The 23,321-nt window shown below is 38.6% G+C and overlaps 1 protein-coding gene across 1 annotated transcript in view; it reads right to left on the reverse strand.

Annotated features, from left to right (window-relative positions):
- Prdm5 (PR/SET domain 5) overlaps positions 1-23,321 on the reverse strand; it is a 157,530-nt gene that overhangs the window by 23,171 nt on the left and 111,038 nt on the right. The window contains exon 13 of the mRNA XM_005360627.3: positions 17,721-17,806. Within this exon, the coding sequence (XP_005360684.1) occupies positions 17,721-17,806 (86 nt within the window). The remainder of the gene's footprint in view (positions 1-17,720; positions 17,807-23,321) is intronic.

Below are 23,321 nucleotides of genomic sequence, written 5' to 3' on the forward strand. Positions count from 1 at the left end.
ATTTGAACTTCTTCTGTTGAGAATTCTCTGTTCAGCTCAGTGCCCCATTTTATAATTGGGTTGATTAGCCTTTTACTGTCTAGTTTCTTGAGTTCTTTATATAAATAAATACATAACATTTGGTGATGAAAATGTGTTTGGAAATCTGTCCTCAATTCTGGTTCCTATTATCTCCATTTATAACCTTGAACATGCAATGATATAAGAAACTAAATTACACATACATGCACTCTCTACTGATTCCACATATATTTAACAATATTTACTCTTCATGATGTAAACAAAGGCTTATTGGTTTCTTTAAGTGAATGTTCTCTCTCTTTCTGTGTGTTTATGTGTATACATACATGTATGTATGTATTTTGGAGACGGTATCCTACACTGTAGTGCAAGCTAACATGGAATTCCCTATGTAATGAAGCTGACCGTGAACTACTGGAATTCCACCCCCCCAGACTTAACATTGTGTGCTAGAATTACAGATATGAGTATGATGTGTAAATTCTCATCCATTTGCCTATCAGTCAACATTTAACCTAATGCTATGCCTTGGATGTATCTATGAAGCTTTTAATATATATATTTCAGTGTTCCCAAAAGAGAAACTGAAGTCATATGAACTCATGGAATCTGAACTTCCTATTTCCCATTAGGGAGACATGCTACATAGAAAATATGCACAGAGCATGATTTGACTGGAAATTCTCAAGTGTATGATTATAAGACGCAACTTATAATTGAGAACAGAGCTGCCTAGATAGTTTTCTGGGCATCATGTTTAAATACTCCACAGAAGCAGCACAATTGAAGCCTCCCCAAAAATGTTTCTGTCTAGAACCACAGCAGGAAGTGGTTTCCATGATAAAGAAGATGATTGGCACAGAGCATACAGATTTGATCTAAGTATGAAGTAAAGAAACAGAGCCAGTGTCCTAGCCTCTCTCAGGACCAGCAGATCTTACTCAACTTGAAAACGATTAGGGCCAATCAAATGCTGAATGAATAGCTGCTTCTCTTAGAGTCTAAATTAAGAGTGATGCCTTCTTTGTTGAACAAACTGAACCCCAAATGGATGATCTAAATTAGCAGTTCTCAACATGTGGGTCATGACGCCTTTGGGACTGCATATTAGATATCTTGCTTATCAGGTATTTACATTATAATTCATAACAGTTGCAAAATTACAGTTAGGAAGTAGCAATAAAATAATATTGGTTCTCACCACAGCATAAGGAACTATATTAAAGGGACAGAACATTAGGAAGACTGAGAACCACTGCCCTAAATTCTTAAAATCTCAGTTTTCTTCATGGAATTGGGATACTATCAACAATAAAATAAAGGCATTTTCCAAATTCTTCAATCTTGACATTACAATGTATGGCAAATGAGTCCAAGAGATCTTTCAAAGCTTGGCTAACAGGACCACTTTCTAACCTTGCTATCAACTTGACCTATAACATACTACTGTTATAGACTTGAAGAAGAAACTAGCATTAATTCTAAAATACTGGTTTACCTACTATGGGAAACAGTATATTATAACAGTGTGATGACTATACATAAACATTAACTTCACAGACAAAGATATCCAAATTCCATTCTTGATGCTGATCACATCTAGGCAACTCCAGATAAATTATACACTTCACTGAGTTTGACAGCCTTAGTTATTAGCATATGACAGTGTACCTATGTCTTCTCACCTTAATGTGTAACAAAAGAAAGGTAGCTATGTCTTATATTAACCAGATTTTGTCTATTTGTAACCACAATATGCATATTAATAAGTACAGCAAGTCCAAACTGAAAAAAGCCATACAGATTATGAAAATATAATTAGATGATTTTACCAAAAGAAAAGGAAATCATGAATGAGCTTCAGTGTATCACTGCTTTTGGAATCTGTTAATAAGAATTTATATAAATAGATGCCTTTATTTTAAAATTCTTATGATACTTTAGTAATTAGAGCTCTCTCAATAGAGTGAAAAATAAGTAAAATTATGTTTAGAAAGAAAATAGTATAGAAAATTGCATTTTTTTCTAAGAATGATGACTTTTTCTTTTAAAACTGTCTCTATACTGACTTTCTTAAAACAAATGAAAACTCAAACAGCATGGACTACACTTCCATTTAATATTGAAATATATTATTAAAGTCTAAAGATAATGTGGTTTTGGGAAGATAGCAATTAGCATAAATGCTAAATATTTATAGAGTTTTATTTTAGCTAAATCGTCAAACCATTCTGCATAGATTCTTTGTTCATATACCCGCTTCACAAGAATTACTAGGCATCTTTGAAACAGCTGGATTAATTACTGCATAGGGGCAATATAGGAACAGGAAGCTGTTCTATGTCACATGGTACACAGGCCTTTAAAAGAACAGGATTGGATCTGATGCAGGGGCTCCTGGAATACCCCTTGTAGGAGCCACAAGAACTGAAGAAACACCTGAACTAATGGATCTTGGATACCTAAGCACAGACTTTGATGTATTATGGTCTGCTCCGTAGATGCTCAGTGCACTGAGCAGTCAACTAGGCCTGGAGACGAACGGCAGGAACTTCGCTCCAGAATTCTGTAAATTGGGGAGACAGTGAACTATCAAAATCAGTTCAGTTAAATGTGCAATACATAGTGACTGCTCATAGCCAAGCACTGAAAGACTGAGAAATAAAGGGGGATGTGATTTAACTGAGCACAGGACTTCATTTGTTTGCTTTTAAAGTGTTTCCAGATGGTAAAGCCAGCAATTAAACACAGAAGGACATTTCAGTTAACAAGACACCCCAAATAGATCTAGAGAGCTGGAGAAGGTTGTGAATTTGGCTGATCTATAGTATTTATGCTCTTCTCTTTAATAATAGAAGCCTAGACTTTCTGTCACTGTGACAAACCCTGAAGGACAGGAAGGGTCACAATAGCTAGGACAGAAATTGACTAATTTTAGTGTTTCAGATGAGAACTTCAAACTGATCTTGTGTTGTCTCAAGGTGAGGGAAGAAATCTGAGTGGATTAGGAGACGCCGCGCTGCCAAGAATGAGAGCTACACTCACCAGTGGGCATAAGATACATATTTAGGGTATAGTTCGAAATTACGCTGGTTTAGGACAGTAGCAGCATTCGCTCTTCTCTAAGACCTAGCTAGCCACGGGAAACCAGGCTTTTAAGAGGACCTTAAATCCAATTAGACAACTGCTTGCTACTGCCAAGATATAAGTACCACTACTGTTCCTTCAAAGATGTCTTTCCATTTTGATCATTGTTCTGGTTCATAGGTGTCACAGCTGTGTAAACTACTGAACGCTTTCTTCCCATGCTAGCTTGCACAACACCTTCTGGCACGATGAGAGTGTGCCCTTAGGGAAGAGGCTTTTAGGTCAGATTTACCTCAAATCCTCCTAGTTCTGTGTTCAAGGAGTGTGGTATCTTCAGCAACAGGAACCTTCAAATTCTGGAAAGCAACCAAGCAAGATAACAATAGCCTATATTTTTTTAGGAGTCTCTTGAATTCCCCAACAACTCAAATGAAGGTTTTTGCTCTTAGGGGAGGCGCTATCATCCCAACTGGAATAACTCTTAAAAATATATAGTATATACAATAATATGATTCCCTATGATCATTTCAATAAACCTTAGTGTTATTTATCCTTCTCATCCCTCATTAAAAAGCATCATTTTGTCAAAGACAGAAACCATTACAGAAAGTCACAACTAGTCAAAATCAGAGAACAACTGACCACAGAGTGTCCATTGCCAAATACTCCAAAGGATAGATATACAATATAGCCCTATAACCAAGGCTCAGAGAATAGCCCAAAAGCTTGTGAGAGTCAGAGGACCAGGAAGTCTGCCACAGGATTGTGTCTTCTATATATGACAAGGAAGTGATACCCATAAAATTTCAAAAATATGGCTGTTTAAACAAGACCTGATCAATGACACTAGCAGACATTCCAGTACAGATGAGGGAGACCTCATGGGGCCCACCCTTAGATGAAGAGCTGCAGGAAATCAGTGACTACTGATAGAAGGAGAATTAGCCTTTTAAATGATCCCCCAAGTGGTTATCCAACAGTAAGTAGTCAGGCCTAAAAATATATGTACAAGTAGTACTAAATGGACTTTGTAGGGTGCATTTATGTATTTTTGTGTGTATTTGTGTGTGTGTGTGTGTGTGTGTGTGTGTGTGCACATGCCCACACATGCGTAACAAAAATAATTTTTTAAAAAGAGGCCATAAATTTAGGAGAGGACGTTGGGGCCATGGGAGATGCTAGAGGTGCAATTATGTTTTAAATTTTAAGAGAAGGAACAATGCCACAGTGATGAAAGTACGGAAGTTGTCTGAAAGACTGGCAGCTCAACATGAAAAAGTCAGTGTTAACTGACTTATTTTCTGCTCTTAAGATTGCATATATTTTATATGGCTAATACGACTTTTGAGAAGATTTCCTGATTAGATTAGGACATGTAAGCACTACCAGGTGTATTCATGATGCATATAATTGTTAATATCTATGCATTCATTATAAAATACATTGTTTATATCTGACATTGAATAATCATGTGGGTTGATTTATGATTTATTTGAAATTTTATCTTTTCTATATTAAAAAAGAGTTTTAGTCTCTAATCTTTAAAAAAAGAAAGATAAGTGGCCATGGTAACAATAAATACTAATTCCTAGCTATTACATTGATTCTGTGTATCCAATACCTTATATTATGGAACAAAATTTTATTAAACAGTAGCATTAATCTCTGTGGTAAGCAAAGGCAAAATAATATGTGGGTAAACTTAAAATGAGACATTTAAAAATAGCATTAAAGTCTGAAACACAAAACAACTAGATAATGGTATAATATACCTGCTTTCTGACTTACACCTTTATTCAACCTTTATTTCAAATATGATAATACCACCGGCAAACTCATAGAAAGCAAATTTTGTAACCTAATTAGCTACATCAAGTCACCAACACATTCTCCTTTTAAATTCCCACTAAAAGCAGGACAGGATCACCTACCACATTACGTGCTTCCAAAGACTTCAGGCTGAAGTAATTGGGATCAAGCCACCACTTATTTTTAAAAACCGTAAGAATGCTGTGCCCTAATTGATTCTTAAATTCCTTCAAAGACAGTATTTGGGAGAATGGATTTCTGGCTCCTAGTGCTTTGGGATATGGCTGCCTACTGAAAGGAAATCAAATCCCTGGGATGCTGTCCTTTATTAAGACACCAGCCCCTTCCTGCTTTCTCTTTCCCCACCACATGCTCCCCACCATGGTGTCCTGCTTCTCCAGAGACCTACAGCAAGAAGGTCAAACTACCATATGCTGAAGTTCCTGATACTAGGAGCCAAGAGAAGTCTTCCTTTTCTTCAGCGGCTTGTCTTGGGCATTTTGTCACAATAATAAAGACAAATCGAGTAACATATGCCCTATATTTTGTTCTTGGAGTACGAGAAATAACTGCAGCCTTGGAAACTGAATTACAACATTATGAGTTTCAACCTGTGAGAGTACTTTTGTAATATAAAAAATGCAATATAAATTTTTAAAAGCAGTTCAAGAAAGGGAGAGTTGTTTGGGGTGAACATCTGTTTTTATTTCATAGACTTTTATTTCTAATAAGCAAGGGAATCCTCAGGCTTATTGCTTATCTTATTGCTTCATTCCTTCACTGGGAAACCAATAAAAGCTCCCATTGACTTATAGTGCTATAGAGTCAATCTTGCCTTGCTGTCTTAATACAGAAAGTTTCTACAAGCATGCAGAACTTACCTCACCCATACCTTCTGCTCTACTTCGACCTGGCCTGTTATGCCCTCTCCTAGTATGGGCTCTTTTTCAGCAAAGAAAACACAGCTCAACATCACCACACAAAGCTCCCAGTTCATGTAGTATTGCACACAATATCCCTACATGTAGCTCTCAGTTATGTTGCATGGCCCACACAAATTAACATCCTTGCACGTAGGTATGCAGCATGACCCACACAACTTAACATCTCTGCATGTAGCTCTCGGTTATGCAGCATGGTCTACCCACCTCTGTTTCTTTCTCTTGAAAGCTCACAGTCATGGCTTGTAATTCAATTCACACTTCCTCACTGAACCCTGTGTGGTTTCTATATGGATAAATTAGATGCTTTGTCTTCCACACGGGGAAATTCCCACTAAACACACTGCTTTTTCTCTGTAGAGCATATAACTGAGCAAAACAGGTTCTTGACTTTCATCTGGGCACATCTACATCTTGATTGCTAGAAGCTGAGACTAGACCTTAAAATTTGGTCCTTTCAGCATTGATAGAAATCTTTTCAGAGACTCTCTGTTCTTTTCACAGGAAAAAAAAATCTAATAAGAATAAAGCACAAAACCATTTAACATGTGTGTATCAAAGAATGAAAGTAAACTAAGCTGTAAGGAAGAAATGACAAATAATGAAATAAAAGTAGAGAGTCTGGGCCAATATAGGGTAATCAAAAATATCAGTGATACAATGAGAGATAACTGCTCAGGAAGTGATGCCTGCTAAGAGCTTCAAGAAGAGCTAAGCTCTCCTGGGAATGATCAGGTAAGGAAATGAGAGCCCAGACAATTCATATTATTTTAATTTTACTCGTATTTAGTGCTACAGACCTAGCAAATATTGGGAAAATAACATAGTATCAACTGGCTAAAGTCAACTGGACCTGTGCCTTGGGAAAGGCATGCAGAAACATGAGACGGTGGGGAGTCTGGTCACTCAGACATAGCCACTGAATTATAACCCATGGGCAGTGAGAAGCTGCTTTTGCTTGTTTAGGTTTTGATTTAGTAACTGAGATTCATGATCTAAGTTGATCTTTACAAATATTGCTATGTCTGAGATAGGTAGACCGGAATTTCTTCAATCGCATTTTAAGGACACTAGCCCCACTGAGTTTTAGTATTCTAAATCCACCAGTCTTTTACTCTGTTGCTTGTTGTTCATGCCCGCGCTCCCTCTTGTGCTCTTCCAGGCAAAGGCTATGCTAGGTAAATTACGATGTATATGGTGCTCTTCTTAGAACTCTTAATATGGTTACCTATATTCTGAAGCTCCAGGAGAAAGCGAAAGTGGTGGGCCCTCTGGTCCTTTGCTGTATTGCCACACTGTTTCTGCTTGTCCCTAAAGACCTCTCTGAGTTACAGCTCAGGGAAGCTAAGCTGCTTTGTTCTTTTCCTGTCATCCATGTAGCTATCTCTATTAAATTTTCTCTTTTTATGACTTGTCCTTGACAGCACCTTACTCTAATATTGTTGACACGAAGACCCCTCTCAGTATATTCTGTACCTTGGCTCCACCCCTCATGATCCCTGTCCTGATCTGACTGTTGTAATTTCCCCTAACTTTTCCTTTTCTATATAGCTAATAATATAGATGCTAAATTCTTCCAAAGCTTAAAGAGATTCAATTGGAAACATAGCACATTAGTCAAAGAACTGTCTTTATTCAGGAGCTCCCTCTGGGCAACAACTAACTGTTTCAAATCACTGCAAGCAAAGTAAAATAGAAACTGTGAGTGATCCCCGAAGATGAAGGATTTTGCTTTGAGTTTTTAAGAAACACTATGAGATAATCAAAAAGATCATGAACCCCCATAGGCATTTCCAAAGTACAGCAGATGGACTTTATTCCTATCACAGTGCTACTGAACTTCACTAAACAGTCTTTAAACAATCCCTTCACAAAAACATCCTGTGCACTTTCCCTATTTCTGTGTTCAAATGATAACACACTTTAAGTTCCAACAATCCTTTAGTTAAAACACTGTGCCTATTTCAGCCGTGGCAACAGTCCCTAAGAGTCCTGACAGATGTGGGGGTGCAGAGCTAGCAGTGACTCTTGACTTTGTGTTTCTGTACCAGTGGGCATGGGCAGTTCTTAGGCTGTAGGGATATTTACCACTGGTTGTGAAGCACCGAAAGCAGTAAAAAGGCCACACAGAGCCTAGGAAAAGCTTTACTTTTCTCTAAAGGTAGTTTGCTGGCATGCTTTTCTGAGTCATCCCCTAGCTTCACCCAAGCCACAGAGCAGGACAGGAAAAAAATAAGTTGAGGAGACTCAGACATCTATATTTTTGTTGTCTACAATAAATTTACCTTCAAGGAAGGCACCACTTTAGAGTGAATGTTCGGAAAACAATATTCCAAGCCCTTGGGACCAGTGAACATTATCTTAGTGTCTGACAAAGAGACTTCAAACTAAAATATTTTAAGGATCTTATATTTTAAAAAAATCAAAGAGAGCCTGTTGGTAGTGCTCCATGCCTTTAATCTCAGCATTTGGGAATCAGAGGCAGGTAGATCTCTGTGAGATCAAAGCTAGTCTGGTCCACAAAGTGAGTTCCAGGACAGTCAGAGCTTTTACACAGAGAAACCCAGTCTTGAAAAACAAACAAACACACACACACAAAAAAAAAAAAATAAAAAAAACAAAATCAAAGAATGAAAGAGAGCAAAAATAAATAACTTAATGGTGTACCTCAAGAATTTGTACAAATGAAAACAAACCATATCCAAATGTGGTGAGCAGTAAGAAATAATAAAATCCAGGGCAAAAAAATTATGAAATAGAAAAAAATACAAAAAAAAATCAGGGAATGTAAGATCTCATTCTTTGAAAAGATAAATAAGATTGACAAACCCAATGTGGGTCTCTGTCTCTGTCTCCTTTCATCGCCTGATGAAGGTTAATATTCAAGAGGATGCCTATATGTTTTTCTTTGGCTTCTTATTTAGCTTCTCTGGGACCACTAATTATAGGCTCAATTCCTTTGTTTATGGCTAGAAACCAAGTATGAGTGAGTACATCCCATGTTCCTCTTTTTGGGTCTGGCTTACCTCACTCAAGATAGTGTTTTCTATTTCCATCCATTTGCATGCAAAATTCACATAGTCCTTGTTTTTTACTGCTGAGTAGTACTCTAATATGTATATATTCCATACTTTCTTCATCCATTCTTTCATTAAAGGGCATCTAGGTTGTTTCCAGGTTCTGGCTCTTACAAACAATGCTGCTATGAACGTAGTAGAGCATATACTTTTGTTGTATGATAAGGCCTCTCTTGGGTATATGCCCAAGAGTGGTATTGCTGGGTCCAGGGGTAGGTTGATCCCGAATTTCCTGAGAAACTGCCACACTGCTTTCCAAAGTGGTTGCACTCCCACCAGCAATGGATGAGGGTACCCCTTTCTCCACAACCTCTCCAGCAAAGGCTATCATTGGTGTTTTTTATTTTAGCCATTCTGACAGGTGTAAGATGGTATCTTAAAGTTGTCTTGATTTGCATTTCCCTGATCACTAAGGAAGCTGAGCATGACACGCCTGGGATAAAACCGGACTCGCTGAACATTGCGGACAATGAGGACTACTGAGAACTCAAGATCAATGGCAATGGGTTTTTGATCCTACTGCGTGTACTGGCTTTGTGGGAGCCTAGGCAGTTTGGATGCTCAACTTACTAGACCTGGATGGAGGTGGGTGGTCCTTGGACTTCCCACAGGGCAGGGAACCCTGATTGATCTTTGGGCTGACGAGGGAGGGGGACTTAATTGGGGGAAGGGGAGGGAAATGGGAGGCGGTGGCAGGTAAGAGACAGAAATCTTTAATAAATATATTAATAAATAAATTAATTAATTAAAAAAAGATTGACTAACCCTTGGCCTAATTAACCAAATGAAAGAGACCCAAATTAACAGAATCATAGAACAGGGAAATATTATATATATGAAAAATGTACAACATTATAAAGGAATAGTTTAGAAACCTATTTTCTATTGAGTTAAAAAATCTATCAAGGAAACTATAAGGGATGACTTAGGCACACTGCATATATGTTACAGTTCTCAAATCTGGAACAGAGGCTACATCTGACTCTTTTACTGGCTTTTGGGACTCTACTTCTCATACTGGGTCATCTTACCCAATCTTAATACATGGGGAGGAGATTAGTCTTACTGCAACTTGCCAAGCCATGCTTTATTGAGACTCACGGGAGACCTGCCCTTTCCTGGATGGAGACATAAGAGGGGGGGATTGGAAGATTGGAAGGGGAAATGGGGAAAAGGGGCTGGGGTGGGGAGGCTGTAGCCTGGATAAATAAATAGATGGATAAAAATAAAACAAAAAGAAAGAAAACATAAAATAAAATGAACAAATTTCTAGACCATGGGAACCAGTTAAATCATGAAGAGAACATCATCTTAAACAGACCCATGATAAATAATGGTATCAAAACAGTGATAAAAAATCTTATTAAAAAATACCCAGGCATAGATGGAATCACAGAACTTTAGCATATTTTTAAAGAAGAACTGTATCAATGATTTTAAAATTATTTTTTAAAGAAAAATAATGGAATTGAGCATTTCCAAAGTTCATCTATGAAGCCAGAATTATTCTAATACCAAAACCTAGTAATTACACAGCAATAACAAAATTACAGGTCAATATTCTCAATTAACATACACAAAAATTTTCAACAATATACTTGCAAATGGACTACAGTCATATATATATGATTGCATATATAGCTCAACATATATAAGACAATAAATGCAGTAAATCATATAAGCAGACTTATGGACAAAAATCACATGATTATCTCAACACATGCAGAAAAGGCCTTTGACATAATCTATCATGTTTTCATGATAAAAGTCCCAGATAGAGTGGGACTGTGTAGAAATATATCTCAAGATAACAAGCCCACATTATCCTAAATGGAACAAAGCTCAAAGCAATCCCATTAAGAACAGGAATGAGGTAAGGCTGTCCACTCTCCCCGCTCCTTTTCAATATAGTACTTGCAGCATGAGCAGGAATAGCAAGACAAATGAAGGTAATTAAAGAGATACAAATAAGTCAAATGGTCACCATTTGAAGATAGTAAGGTATCTTACATAAGAGGTCCTCAAAATTTCAACAGAAAACCAGCAAAAATGATCAACAATGTCAGCAAAGTGGAAAGATAAAAAAAAAATCAATATCTTCATTCCTTTCTCTTGCCAACAACAAACATGCCAAGAAAGAAATCATGGAAAAACTCCCATTCAAAATAACTTGAAGCATCTTGAAATGAACCTAATCAAGGAGGCAAAAAAAAAATCTCTACTTTAAACCTAGGACTAGAGAGCTGGACTTCTGGTCAAGAGCACTAGCTGCTCTGTCCCTAGCACTCACATCCATCCACAGGTAAAGGGATATATTGTTCTCTTCTAGCCTCAATGGGCACCAGCTATCAATGTGAATCTTAGGTTTCAGTGTACAACCTGAAGCCAGGAAAGTGTTCACTGGAGGAGGCAAGGAGAAAATCCAGAGCTTCTTTTTGAAACAATGTTTCACAACTGTTCAAAGTGGCTTTGGGGTGCCCATCCCCAACTGATTCATCTACAACACAACCTCTACATCTAAGACTCAACAAAATGGCAAAAGACAGGGCAGAAAAACTGTAGGAGCCAGAAGACCAGAACACAGGCTGTGACATATTATCTTCTAGGCACAATAGGAGAGCTGCACCCATGAAATCTCCACAATTTGCTTGCATCATGGCAGAACCAACTCATGCCAACATCATTTTGAGAAATTCCACTAGGCCTTAGATGACAGGATTAGATCAATGGTTGCTGAGAGTCAGAGATCAGTTTTATCCAGGGACGAGCTCATTGAGAAGTTATTCAGTCCCAATTGGTCAGTCCTAATTACAAGCACATAGAAGCTACACTAAATGGACTTCATGTGTTTTTACACCCGTACACACACATGCAAACACACATGCACAGCCTGTGTGTGTAACAATAATTTAAAAAGAAATGTGTATGGGGAACCTTGGAGAGGACCTGAGTAGAGAAAGGGATGGGTGGAAATATGTGAATTTTATATAATTTGTGGATAATGTGGATAATGTATAAAATGAAATATGTAATTGTGGATGAAACTATTAATCCCAGCACTTAGGAGGAAGGTAGATCTCTGCAAGTTAGTCTACATAGCAAGTCCTAGGATATCCAGTGCTTGGCAAAAAGATCCTGACCCAAAAGAACAAAATAAACAAACACATAAACAAGCAAATAAGCAACCTTTAAAAAATTTAAAGAAACAATCAGCAGAACTAATATCCTGCACACATTTTCTATTATGAACACTCAGCGCTGTGGAGTATTCAGTACTCGCTTTAGCTATCATAGTAAAGCCTCCAAGTTAATATACATTTTATTATGTAACATTTCTTCATTAGTATTTGGTTTACCTATTTTACGGCCTAAGATACATCATGCTGAGTGGGCTGATTTGGCTACAAAGTGGTTCTTCTGGAGTTTCACTTTTGATGCTGCAGTTGCTCAGCTGCAGCTGCAATCATATGAAGCTGTAACTAGGCAAGATATCCATCACACTTTCCTCGGATGGCTGTGGCTTATACTTCCCATAGTCTGACAAGAATGCAGGAGCTGGCTCCATGAAACCCAGACAAAAACTGAAGCTTTTCTGCCCACGGGATGATTTACCTAGTAAATTTCTCACAAATATTCCCCTTTCGCTTAAACATCAACCTGTGACATCCTAAGTCTGTGGACATCTAGGACGCCTAGACTAGAGCCTTTCCCTGAGGGACAGCATATAGCAAGCAAAGACTAGTCTAAACTAGATAACATGAAATTGTCTTTTCTGTGACTTTAAAAGAACTAACTTGCTCACAAACACAATTTCCACAGAAAATGTGCAGGGAGGATGTGCCACATGAGCTGACTACCATCAAAAAGGTTTTTCAGAAAAGAGAAAAAACAAAAGCAGGGGAATGAAGTTATCAGTTCTAGAAAAGGAATTTATTTTTCAAATGGTCTGGTTTGTCTCCCTTTGTATGAGAAAAGTAGCTTAGGTAATAGGATAAAAATGCTCAGCTTCATGCACATATTGATTGTGAGTCCAAGAAAACACAACTGTCTTGTAAAATCATTTAATTTCAAAGATAACAGTAAGGAATATAAAATTCTCCATGAAAAATAGGGGTCCTAAAATGTGAGAACTAGACTCAGTCAAATGAAATGTTTCAAAAAGTACCAAGAAAACACACCTACTCTCTCTATAGCATAGAAGATAATGAAGCCTAAAAGTTAGAAAAATTAAATTCTTCTAAAATCATGGTGAATCAATGTTATTAAATTTGCATCTTTTACATATAAAAATAAGCATATCTCAGCAAAAGTCTTAGTTTCTTAATCCACACAATAGCGAGTCTCACTGGCATCCTTCCTTACCTTTCCTTTCCTTTTTCTTTGAATCTCCTCGCTAAGCTACCTTGTGTCTGTGTAGAACATCATAACCTGTAACCTTTCTAAGCATCTCTTCAGGGCTCTCCAGGTTCTTTTGTGACTCTTCCTCTTCACCGTCAAGTACATACAATGCATGAAAAACAATGTTGACGCTTGTCTCAAAGGGGCCCCACATCTGTTCCCTACTTTCAAATCCCACAGCCACCAGGGAGAGGTTCCTTTCTACCTCTCTACTCACTACTCACGGCCTTCCGGCTGCAGTCTTCAGTCCATATCAAAGCATGACCTTCCTGATAGGTAAAGCTGACCTGCTAATCCTTCACTCAAAAGGAAACTATGAGCACAGCCAACTACTTCAGCCCAGCCTGTCTTGGTTCAAGTCACATTTTCGCATTTGTCTCTGGTCACAATGAACAGGCCACTCCAGCCAAGCCTGTCGGGAACTCACAAAGTCATGTCTGCCCAGCCCATTCTTCATTTTTTTTTCAACCAATCCCTCCATGTGAGCATCTAGAAATCAACTCATTCTTTCTCTGTTTTACTCAAGAAACCTGCACTGGTTTGTCTTTTAAGCTTTGGATGCTTACCACATCATATGCTTATAAGGATTCAAAGCTTATGCTTGTCCTTAAAAGATGCCTTTCTGTTTTCAAAGCTACTCACAGTCTTCCAGGGCCAGGATCTATTGCCTTTTCCTATCCTCAGCTTCTGCCATTCATTCCTGCTGCTCTACCAACTTTGTTCATCTGGGACAAACTCTGCTTTTTCCTTCAGCATCAGGTTAATACTGATACTGCACCCACGGGACAAACTCTGCTTTTTCCTTCAGCATCACGTTAATACTGATACTGCACCCACATGATTCATTTTCTTTATGCCTTGGTAAAAGTCAGCGATATTCTTAATTAAATTTAAATATATGTATAAATATGTATACATACATATATAAATATATACATATATAATTTAAAGCTGAATATAAATAACAAACGTGTGCTTTGTAGAAAGTCTGAGCCACCCATTCATATTTGGCTCAGATACCTATTTCCACACACAAATATCATTCTCCACTATTTCACATATATCAACAGCCACTATGGTCACAGCACAGCATAACTCCCTATATTTCCCTACCTATTGTTGATAGGTCAGTCAACATAAAGAGACCCAGGGGTGCACTATGGTGAAGTTAAAATACCTACATATAACATGTAAAGAACTTAATGAAAAGGAGATTTTTTTTTTATTGTTGTATTGGAGTAAAAAGCTACCAACATGGTGACGGTGGGAGTCTGGAAATTGAGCTTTCTGAATGATAAATATAAACATAGAATGGGAACTAAAACATTCTATACCACCAGTGTAACAGTATCTTCTCTGAGTGGAGCCTACACGGTGCTGATAACCATCAGAAAATATGCTTGCAGAGCCTGCCCCTCTGGAGTTTTTACAAAATGCCTGGTACTTGACAATGATGTGACTGTACTTGGTGATATTATTAGTATGCTTTACAAAACTTGGATTCTTGTGCAAAGAATAATTGTAGTTATTCAATGCTTAGGAAACAGGACTTCAAAAGGAGAGCTGTCTGAGACATCACATGCACAAAATGAGAAATCAAAGTAACTGAAGGGAAAAGCTGATCTGAGGTTCTCTCTAAACTTCCAGATGTTTCTTTCTGGAGAGTGGCTGGGATCTACTTCCTGTGCACGTAGTACTTGAGAACTCTCAGCATTGTGCTGTCTGCCAGCAAACACGGTACATTCATTAGGATGCTTATTTTAAACTTCAAACAAATTAGACTAAAATTTAGAGTCCTTATTGTTTGTTTGTTTTGCTTGGAAATACATAGGAGAGTTTATCCAAGTCAATAAAATGAAAACACATTTAGTTGAATAAAGCAAGAATAAATGTAGTAGGTGCTTGGACAGGAGCTGTAAAGGCTCATGAATTAAAGGCATGGTCCCCAGTTGGCAGTGGTTAAGGATGACTGAGTTACAAGAGTATTAACTTCATCAGTGGGGGAATCCATGTGTGAGTTCATAGTTGAACAAGCCATGGTAGGTGACCTAGGACACACTTGTGGAGATGAGTCCCTGGCTCCTCCTCTGCTCGCTCTAGCTGCCATGACATGAAGAGCCTTTCATTTGGCTGTGCTCTTTCACCATGATGTTGGTGCTTTGGCTCAAGCTTAAAGCAGCAGACTACACAGACCATAGACTAAACCCATGAGAGCAGTTGCGACACTATGTCTTACCTTTCTTATACTACATATCTCATGTCCTCTGTCACAGTGATGGACAGACAGGAAGGGGTGCAGTAGGTATGGGAGAAGCTTCTACATGCAGGCTCACACTGCTGCATGTCCATGCCTTGCTTTCTCACTATTTCAGAAAGTATCACGGCTCTCTCAGCTTGAAGGGGACTTAAACAATTCACAATAAATCTTATTGTGGAGAAATAATCGTGGAGATATGTGACATGGCTTGGTTGGTTCAATCTGTATTTATTTGTACTTAACCACTAGTATTATTCTTAGTAATAACTTATATTAAGGCAAAATACCAAGTTCACTGAATTGGAAATCACTGTTTTCTCTAGAGCAACCAAAACAGTATTTTTTCCTTCTGCAGCAATGTACAGAGCTTGTTTAATGGTATGATTTCTTGTCTCCAGTAATCAGTGAAACAATGTAATGTATACTGTGGTCAGCATTGCTACTTTCTGATGCAGAGAACTGGGATGCTTTTTGCCTAGTTACTGGCATCTTTACTATCATTTTCATTTTATGGTTACTCACATATGAAATAACTTTTTAATTATGTGTTTGTGTGTGTATGTATGTGTTCACACTAGTTCTGTAGCAGACCTCTGGTGCTTGGAGAACAGCTTGCTGGAGTCAATTCACATTTATCTTTTTTGGGGGGGTGAGGTGGGGTGAAGAAAGACTTTATTTCATCTTACACTTTACAGGCCATCAAGGGAAACCAAAGCTCAAGGCAGGGATCTATAAGCAAGAACTGAATCCCTGTTCTGGAGCTGGATCCACCTGGCTTCCTCAGGTGCCTTTCTCATACAGCCCAGGTCCTCCTGCCTTGGGATAGCAATGTCTAGAGTAGGATCAGTCCTCCTACATTAATTAATGACCAAGAGAGCAACCCACACACATGGCAATTGGTCAATCTAATGGAGGCAATTTCTCAACTAAAATTCTCTCTTACCAAATAGGTCTAGGTTCACATCAAGTTGACAAAAATAAATCAGCAATGCATTCTCTGAATGTTAATTCACACTGTAAACAATATCCTTCAAAAAATGGTTACTAACCTTTTGTTATTACAAAAGTCACTTTCAACACATTGGTCCTAGGAATCCAATTCAAGTCATCACTGTCTTCACTGTGTGCTGTACCTGCTGTGCGCTATACCTGCTGAGCCTTCTCATCAGTCCTAAAATAATTTCTTTAACTTGTTCAAAATGAACTTAAGCTTCTTTATTAATGCTCATTGTGAAAATAAGTATCTTGATCATTATGTATTTAAATTATACTATAGTAAATTTCAATACCTGTTTAATATTTTATAGCTTGTACTGTAATTTATACTTAGTTATATTCTCTCTCTCTCCCTCTCCCTCCTACACCCTCTGTCTCTCTCTCTCTTAGACAAGATCTCTACCACAAGCTAGCCTCTAGCTTCCAATGTAGTTAAGAATGACCTTGAAATTCTTATTTTTCTGCCACCACACCCAGAGTACTAGGATTACAGGCACTTGTACCTGAGCTGGACCGTGAGCAACATAACACATGTGAACACAGGACAGGTGATACATACCATTTTAAAGCACATGAGGCAGAAGCTTGCAAAAAGGTATACAGAACAGAACACCAATCCAGTGAGAGATGCTAACAGGTCAGAAAGAAAATAACACATTGCTTGGGGGTGCTCCCTGTTATCCATTCAGCCACAGTTCCGTGCTATGTAAACCTCCCTACAATCTAATGTATTTGCAAGGTCTTTCCCGTGACTTTTCTTGTTTGTAAATATTACCCAGTGGTCAAATGCTGACACACTTGCCACTATCAAGCATATTCTTTACAAGTGATTATTATGTAAGACAAAACTACATTTTCAAGGATTAAAATATTAACATTTACTTGACATTTATATTAGTTTGTCGTTAATAAACCCTGTGAATTGATTCAAAGTCTAAAGTAAGGGCTCTTTGGGGGTTTGGGTTGTTTTTCATTGATTTTTCTTTAAAAAAGTTTGTCTTCAAATGTCAAACCTAATCTTTGTCATAACTTTAACTATAGCGCTTTAATTTTCTCATGTAATGTTAAATATGTTTCTTTTAGAAATGGCATGGATCTTTTGATCAACAAAATCAAGACAGAATATAATCTTACCCTGGTGTGAGTACGAATGTGCATCTTCAGTCCGTCATTTTTACTGAATCCTTTTTCACAGTACGGGCACTGATAGGGACGCTCACCTACAAATAAAGAAAGCCTCCACATCAGTCAGTGATAAGTAAAGCTGCAGAGCACCCTCAGCGCCACTGCTCCTCACAGGATCACTACAGGCACAGCTTGGCCGACAGAAGCACCATAGTACAGGAAGCACACACCAGGCATTTCCTCCAGTCCAACTCGGCTAACACTAACAAACAAATGAGTAGCCCACAGGTTTGCTGTACGACCTTCTAATACATGAATCAAATTAAATGCACTGATTCCAAAATCTTGTAAAAACTATTCTATATCAGTCTGTTCTGTGACCATGCTCCTCACTATGGACGTCTTAAACATTTTTTATAGTAATAAATGTTTCATATAAATAAATATGGCTCATATCTATGCGTTTCAGAATAATCCCATAAAGCTGGTGCATGTTAAACAGAATCATTGGTATTTAAACTACACAGCAATTGATCCACACTTTTTTATATAACTTAGTAGCTCTAAATTAAGGCTGTAATTTAGAAAATTGGAAAGATGTTTTTCAAGGCAAGTAAGACCACACAACCCCCACCCAAAGAAAGCTAAACTTCTATTTTAAAATGACAGAATGCAATAAAATCCAGCATATAAAAAGAATTCAAGGCTGTTCTCATCAAAGCACAATTATTTACATAATAAGTTGGGTCCAAATCATCAGTTTTCTTTATCCTTTCATTGAACAATAGACAAATAGGACAAGATGCTAGAAATTTCCTATATTCCAAGATCAGTAAAATGAAATGGAAAAGAAAATGTCCTCAGCAAGTAAAAAACTATCTTTCTTTGCCTCGGGGCCAGGCCTGTAATGTCCTCTGCTCTTTTGTAGTCAACCTGAGAATCCAGCCCATGAATTATTCCAATTACCCCAACAGAGCAGCAATGAGCTCTTCCTTGTTCAACCTCACCACTTTCCTAGAAGAGGCCTTACTTCACCTCCCCCTTACCTCTCACCTTCCCCACATCTTCACAGCCTCAGGAGATGAGACTCAAGACTGACCTAACTCGCCCCCAGTCTGCCCCTATGGAGCTAGCATGTGGGGGCAGCTCCAGCAGAGTGGTGTTTTCCAGCTTTTCCCATTTTAAGGGGAGCATCTTGGCCATTGTTCTACATCACAGCCTTCCATGTTATGTTAAAAAAAAAAAAAGTATGGACCAACTGTAACTTTAATTCCGGTGGTTCAAATGGCTCAATAAAATGGTTGCAATCTCCACAAGGGAAAGAATAGAAACAGCAGCATCAGCCAAAGTATGAACAGGGATCTTTAATAAACTACCCAGATCTATTAGCTACCGAAATACAATTAAACTTCTAGCAACTGGCAGTACACCTGGAATACTTGAAATAATAACTATGACTCTAGGACATGTGGCTTTTCATGACAAAATAAAGGTCATAATTTCTAATATTAACAACAAGATGATAATCATATGCTTATCTTATTTCCCATCTCTACTGAGCCTCAATCTCTATACACCCATCTGTTGAACATTTGTATACCTAATAAACAACTGAAATTCTGCATGTACACTCTAAATTTACAATCTTATCTTCTGTTCCCATGTTCTCCAAATACACTGTCCTGATCAGCTGTGTAGATTTATTCAGATATCCAACAACAAAATCCCCATACATCTGTAATGTACAACAAATCCTAAATAAGATGATATTCACTCTTGCTATAAAATCAAACAAAGTATGTGGTGTAGCTATGTGAAGTCATAGTTGTGTTCATTTAATTTATTTTAATAACTATTTATTATTATTATTTATTATATGTCTTATAATAGCATGAATGACTTAAGCACATAATAAAAATTACTGAAAAAGAGAAACTTGAGAACTGTCCAGATACCTCCTTTTTAACTCAACTCTATCTAGATCTAGTCTCCGGTCATAAAGATACCCTGGGATGTTCCTCAGGATGACTGGAACATGAAGACAGTAACAGTAGTGCACCTACTATGGTCTGCAGGAGGACCAAGGGTACAGCAGGAGCTGCCACTTATCAAGTTATTAAACATAACATAACCCTCGACAGAAGTATAAGGACTGCAAAAAAACAGACACACTCATGCTAATGGTCATATTCCTGCAGTATAACAATTCAAATGACTTCATCCTCTTAATCATAAAATCTTACAAGCAATTTTAACAGTTTTGGTGGTTTTAGTTTTTTTTGTTGTTGTTGAGACAATATCACTCTATAAACTATAGAGGGTCTGGAACTTACAATATAGACCACACTTGCCACACAGGCAATCCTTCTGTTTCTGCCTTGTACTAAGATTATAGACATTGCCATACCCACCTAATATTTAGAACATTCAAAGTACATTTATTTCATTTATTTTACTTAAGTGATATACAAAGTAATGATGAGCTCTTTTTTCCTCTTTAACTATTATTAATAATTGAATTCATCAGCCAATCAAATCTAGATTACAGATAAAGAATGATAAAAACAAAAAGTTTGAGGGTGATGGCTTAGAGGTTAGAGCATTTGTAACTCTTGTAGAAGACTTGGTACGATTCACAGCACGCACATGGTGGTTCACAGTCATCTGAAACTCCACTCACATGGTGTCTGAGCTTCACTTATGAACTCCACAGCTACCAACCATGCACATGATACATGTACATGCATGAAGGCAACACACTCATACACATAATTTTTTTAAACAAAACTTTTTTTTTTTTTTTTTGGTTTTTTCGAGACAGGATTTCTCTGTGGTTTTGGAGCCTGTCCTGGAACTAGCTCTTGTAGACCAGGCTGGTCTCGAACTCACAGAAATCCACCTGCCTCTGCCTCCCGAGTGCTGGGATTAAAGGCATGCGCCACCACCGCCCGGCCACAATTAAAACTTTTAAAATGACACACAGACAGATACTTAATTTTTCTTGCCAACCACTGTGTACCGATTTCTCCTGAGTTGGAACATTCTCTCCTAGAGGGAGGAGGAAGGCTTCTAAGATTCAGAAAGTAAAGAAACCTTACAAGGCCCAGGAAGTCCCTGGGAATTACATGACTCTCAAAGCTCCTTTCCAAGGTTATATAAGAAGTAACAATTTCTGGTAGAGACAGTCCTATCAGTCAAGCTGTCTGCATATGATGCAGTGAGCTCTCTGGGATGTAACTTTCATAAATTGTGACCCATGCTCTAGGATGGGGCTGTAGATGCAGTTGTCTTTGAATCACTCTGGTGACTTCCTACCCACACTTCTACAAGTAAGTCCAACTTACACTAACAGATTTGTTAATCACTCATTGGGTTGATGTGGGTGCTCTATTTGGGATAGAGAGACATTTATTCACATCTCTCCAGAAGAATGAACACAATCGGTGCTAAACTTTGTTCATAACGTTAGAAACTGGAAACCTATATGACCCTTATCCAAAGGATGGGTAAAGAAAATGTGGTACATTTACATAATGAAGTATTACTCAGCTGTTAAAAAAATGATGACATTATGAAATTTGCAGGCAAATGGATGGAACTAGAAAAACTCATCTTTAGTGAGGTAACCAAGACCCGGAAAGACAAACATGGGAATAACTCACTTGTAAGCAGATTTTTAGCAGTAAATTGAAAGATAATCATGATACAGTCCACAGACCCAGAAAGGCTAAGAACAAGGAAGGGTTTAAGAGAGGATGAGAGGATCTCCATTGAGAGGGGAAATGGAATAGATTTCTCAGGTGGGCTCTTAGGGCAGGTAGGGTTGGGAATAGGAGGGATCAGATGTGGGGGGAAAAATACTGAGAGAAATGACTGAATTGAGTGGCATTTAGGTGATGAAGAGGAAACCTAGTACAATGAAAACTGCATGGATTCTATGAGCAATCCTAGCAAAGACTCCCAGTAATGGGGGACACAGAGCCTGAACTAGCCATCTTCTGTAACCAGGCAAGGCCTCAAGTGGAAAGATTGGGACACCAGTCCAGCCTCAAAACTTTGATCTACAGTTTGTCCTGCCTGTAAAGCATTCTAGAACCAGAGCCTAACAGAATTGTCATAAAAGAGATCAGAGACACTTCATCCAGCAACTGTTGGGAATAGATGCAAAGTCCCACAGTCAAGCATCAGGCAGAGCTCAGATGATCATGTGGAGGAAGGGAAGGAAGGCTCTCTGGAGTGTTAGGGTCTGTGGATCATACCAGAAAACAAATACTACCACTCACATATGCAATCAGCAAGAGCATTGTTTACTCTGGAATGATGGGCTCAGCCAGACACACAACAAAATGTGGGTGACCCCGATAGAGCTCTCAGGCTCCTTTTACAGACAGACACGGGAGTGTGAGGGGTGGGATTAGGTTATCCTAAACACAACTAGCTGAGGCTGTAGTGCCAATTCATACAGGAAATGAAACTGAAACTGAGGCATAGGAGAGGCTGGGGCCAAGAGAAGCCTCCCTGTGGTACTACTGTAGCCTCTCAGGAGGAACCAGGAGGTTCAAGGACACCATGAGAACACACCCATGGAATAACTGGCTGGGACTCATTGGGCCTCACTGAGATAAAGGTGTCTGAAATAGGTCCTTTGCATATGTTATGGCTGAGCAGCTTGGGGTCCTTGTGGGATTCGTAACAGAGGGAGCAAGGGCTATGTTTCTTTTCCCCACTTGGGACCCTCTTCCTCCTACTGGGTTGCTTCGTCCAGCCTTGATGTGATGATATGTGCCAGGTATTATAGTTTGGTTGATCTCCCTAGAAGGATGGCTCTTTTCTGAGAGGAGACAGAGGAAAGGTGAATCTGGGGGAGAGGGGAGGTGGGGAGGAGAGGCTGGGGAGAGGAACCAAAAAGCCCAGTTCCACATTCTTGGTAGCTGTGGCAGCTCCTTCCCTGAAGTTGCCAGTAGCCCAAGTCCCAGTCCACAGTGTTCGTTTTTTGACTATACTTGGGCACAAACCCAACTTCATAATCTTCCTGCTTTAGTTAGGGCACATGACTTCTCCAGCCTCCCTCTCTTCTGTGACTAGAGAACTCACCCAGAAGATGCTTTCCTCAAATAAATCTATTCTTTTACTTTTTCAATTTGGCTTGACCTGGCTTACTGTGTTGGTGGAAAAACCTGTTATTGGACTATAGAAAACCTATTAATGGGCACTAAGATCTGCAACGAAATCTGAACCTTCTGAAAGTAGAGGACCCTTGCAGGGAGTCCTTGGGCAGCTCTCTTCCTCTACACAGTATGATTACTATACCTTTTTGATAGACGGACTCTTCCTTATGAGTATGAGTACAACCCCCAAAGGGCAGATGGACAAGAAAAGATATTTTAATTCCCAACAGTAGGACATTTGGGGCAGGATTTTAAATGGGCTGTGGCGACTTCAGAATGGGTAATTAAGAGATTGTTGTGTATGGAGAATTACAACAAGAAAAGGGCATACAGATTCCATTCCCTACATCAGCTTCTGAGAACAGTAACAATGCAAAAGGGGGTGGAATGAGATAGACAGGATGGAGATTTTCCCCAAGCTGTGGACCCTTTGAAGAGCCAG

This window comes from Microtus ochrogaster, linkage group LG3, assembly GCF_000317375.1.
Source record: "Microtus ochrogaster isolate Prairie Vole_2 linkage group LG3, MicOch1.0, whole genome shotgun sequence".
Classification (NCBI taxonomy): Eukaryota; Metazoa; Chordata; class Mammalia; order Rodentia; family Cricetidae; genus Microtus; species Microtus ochrogaster.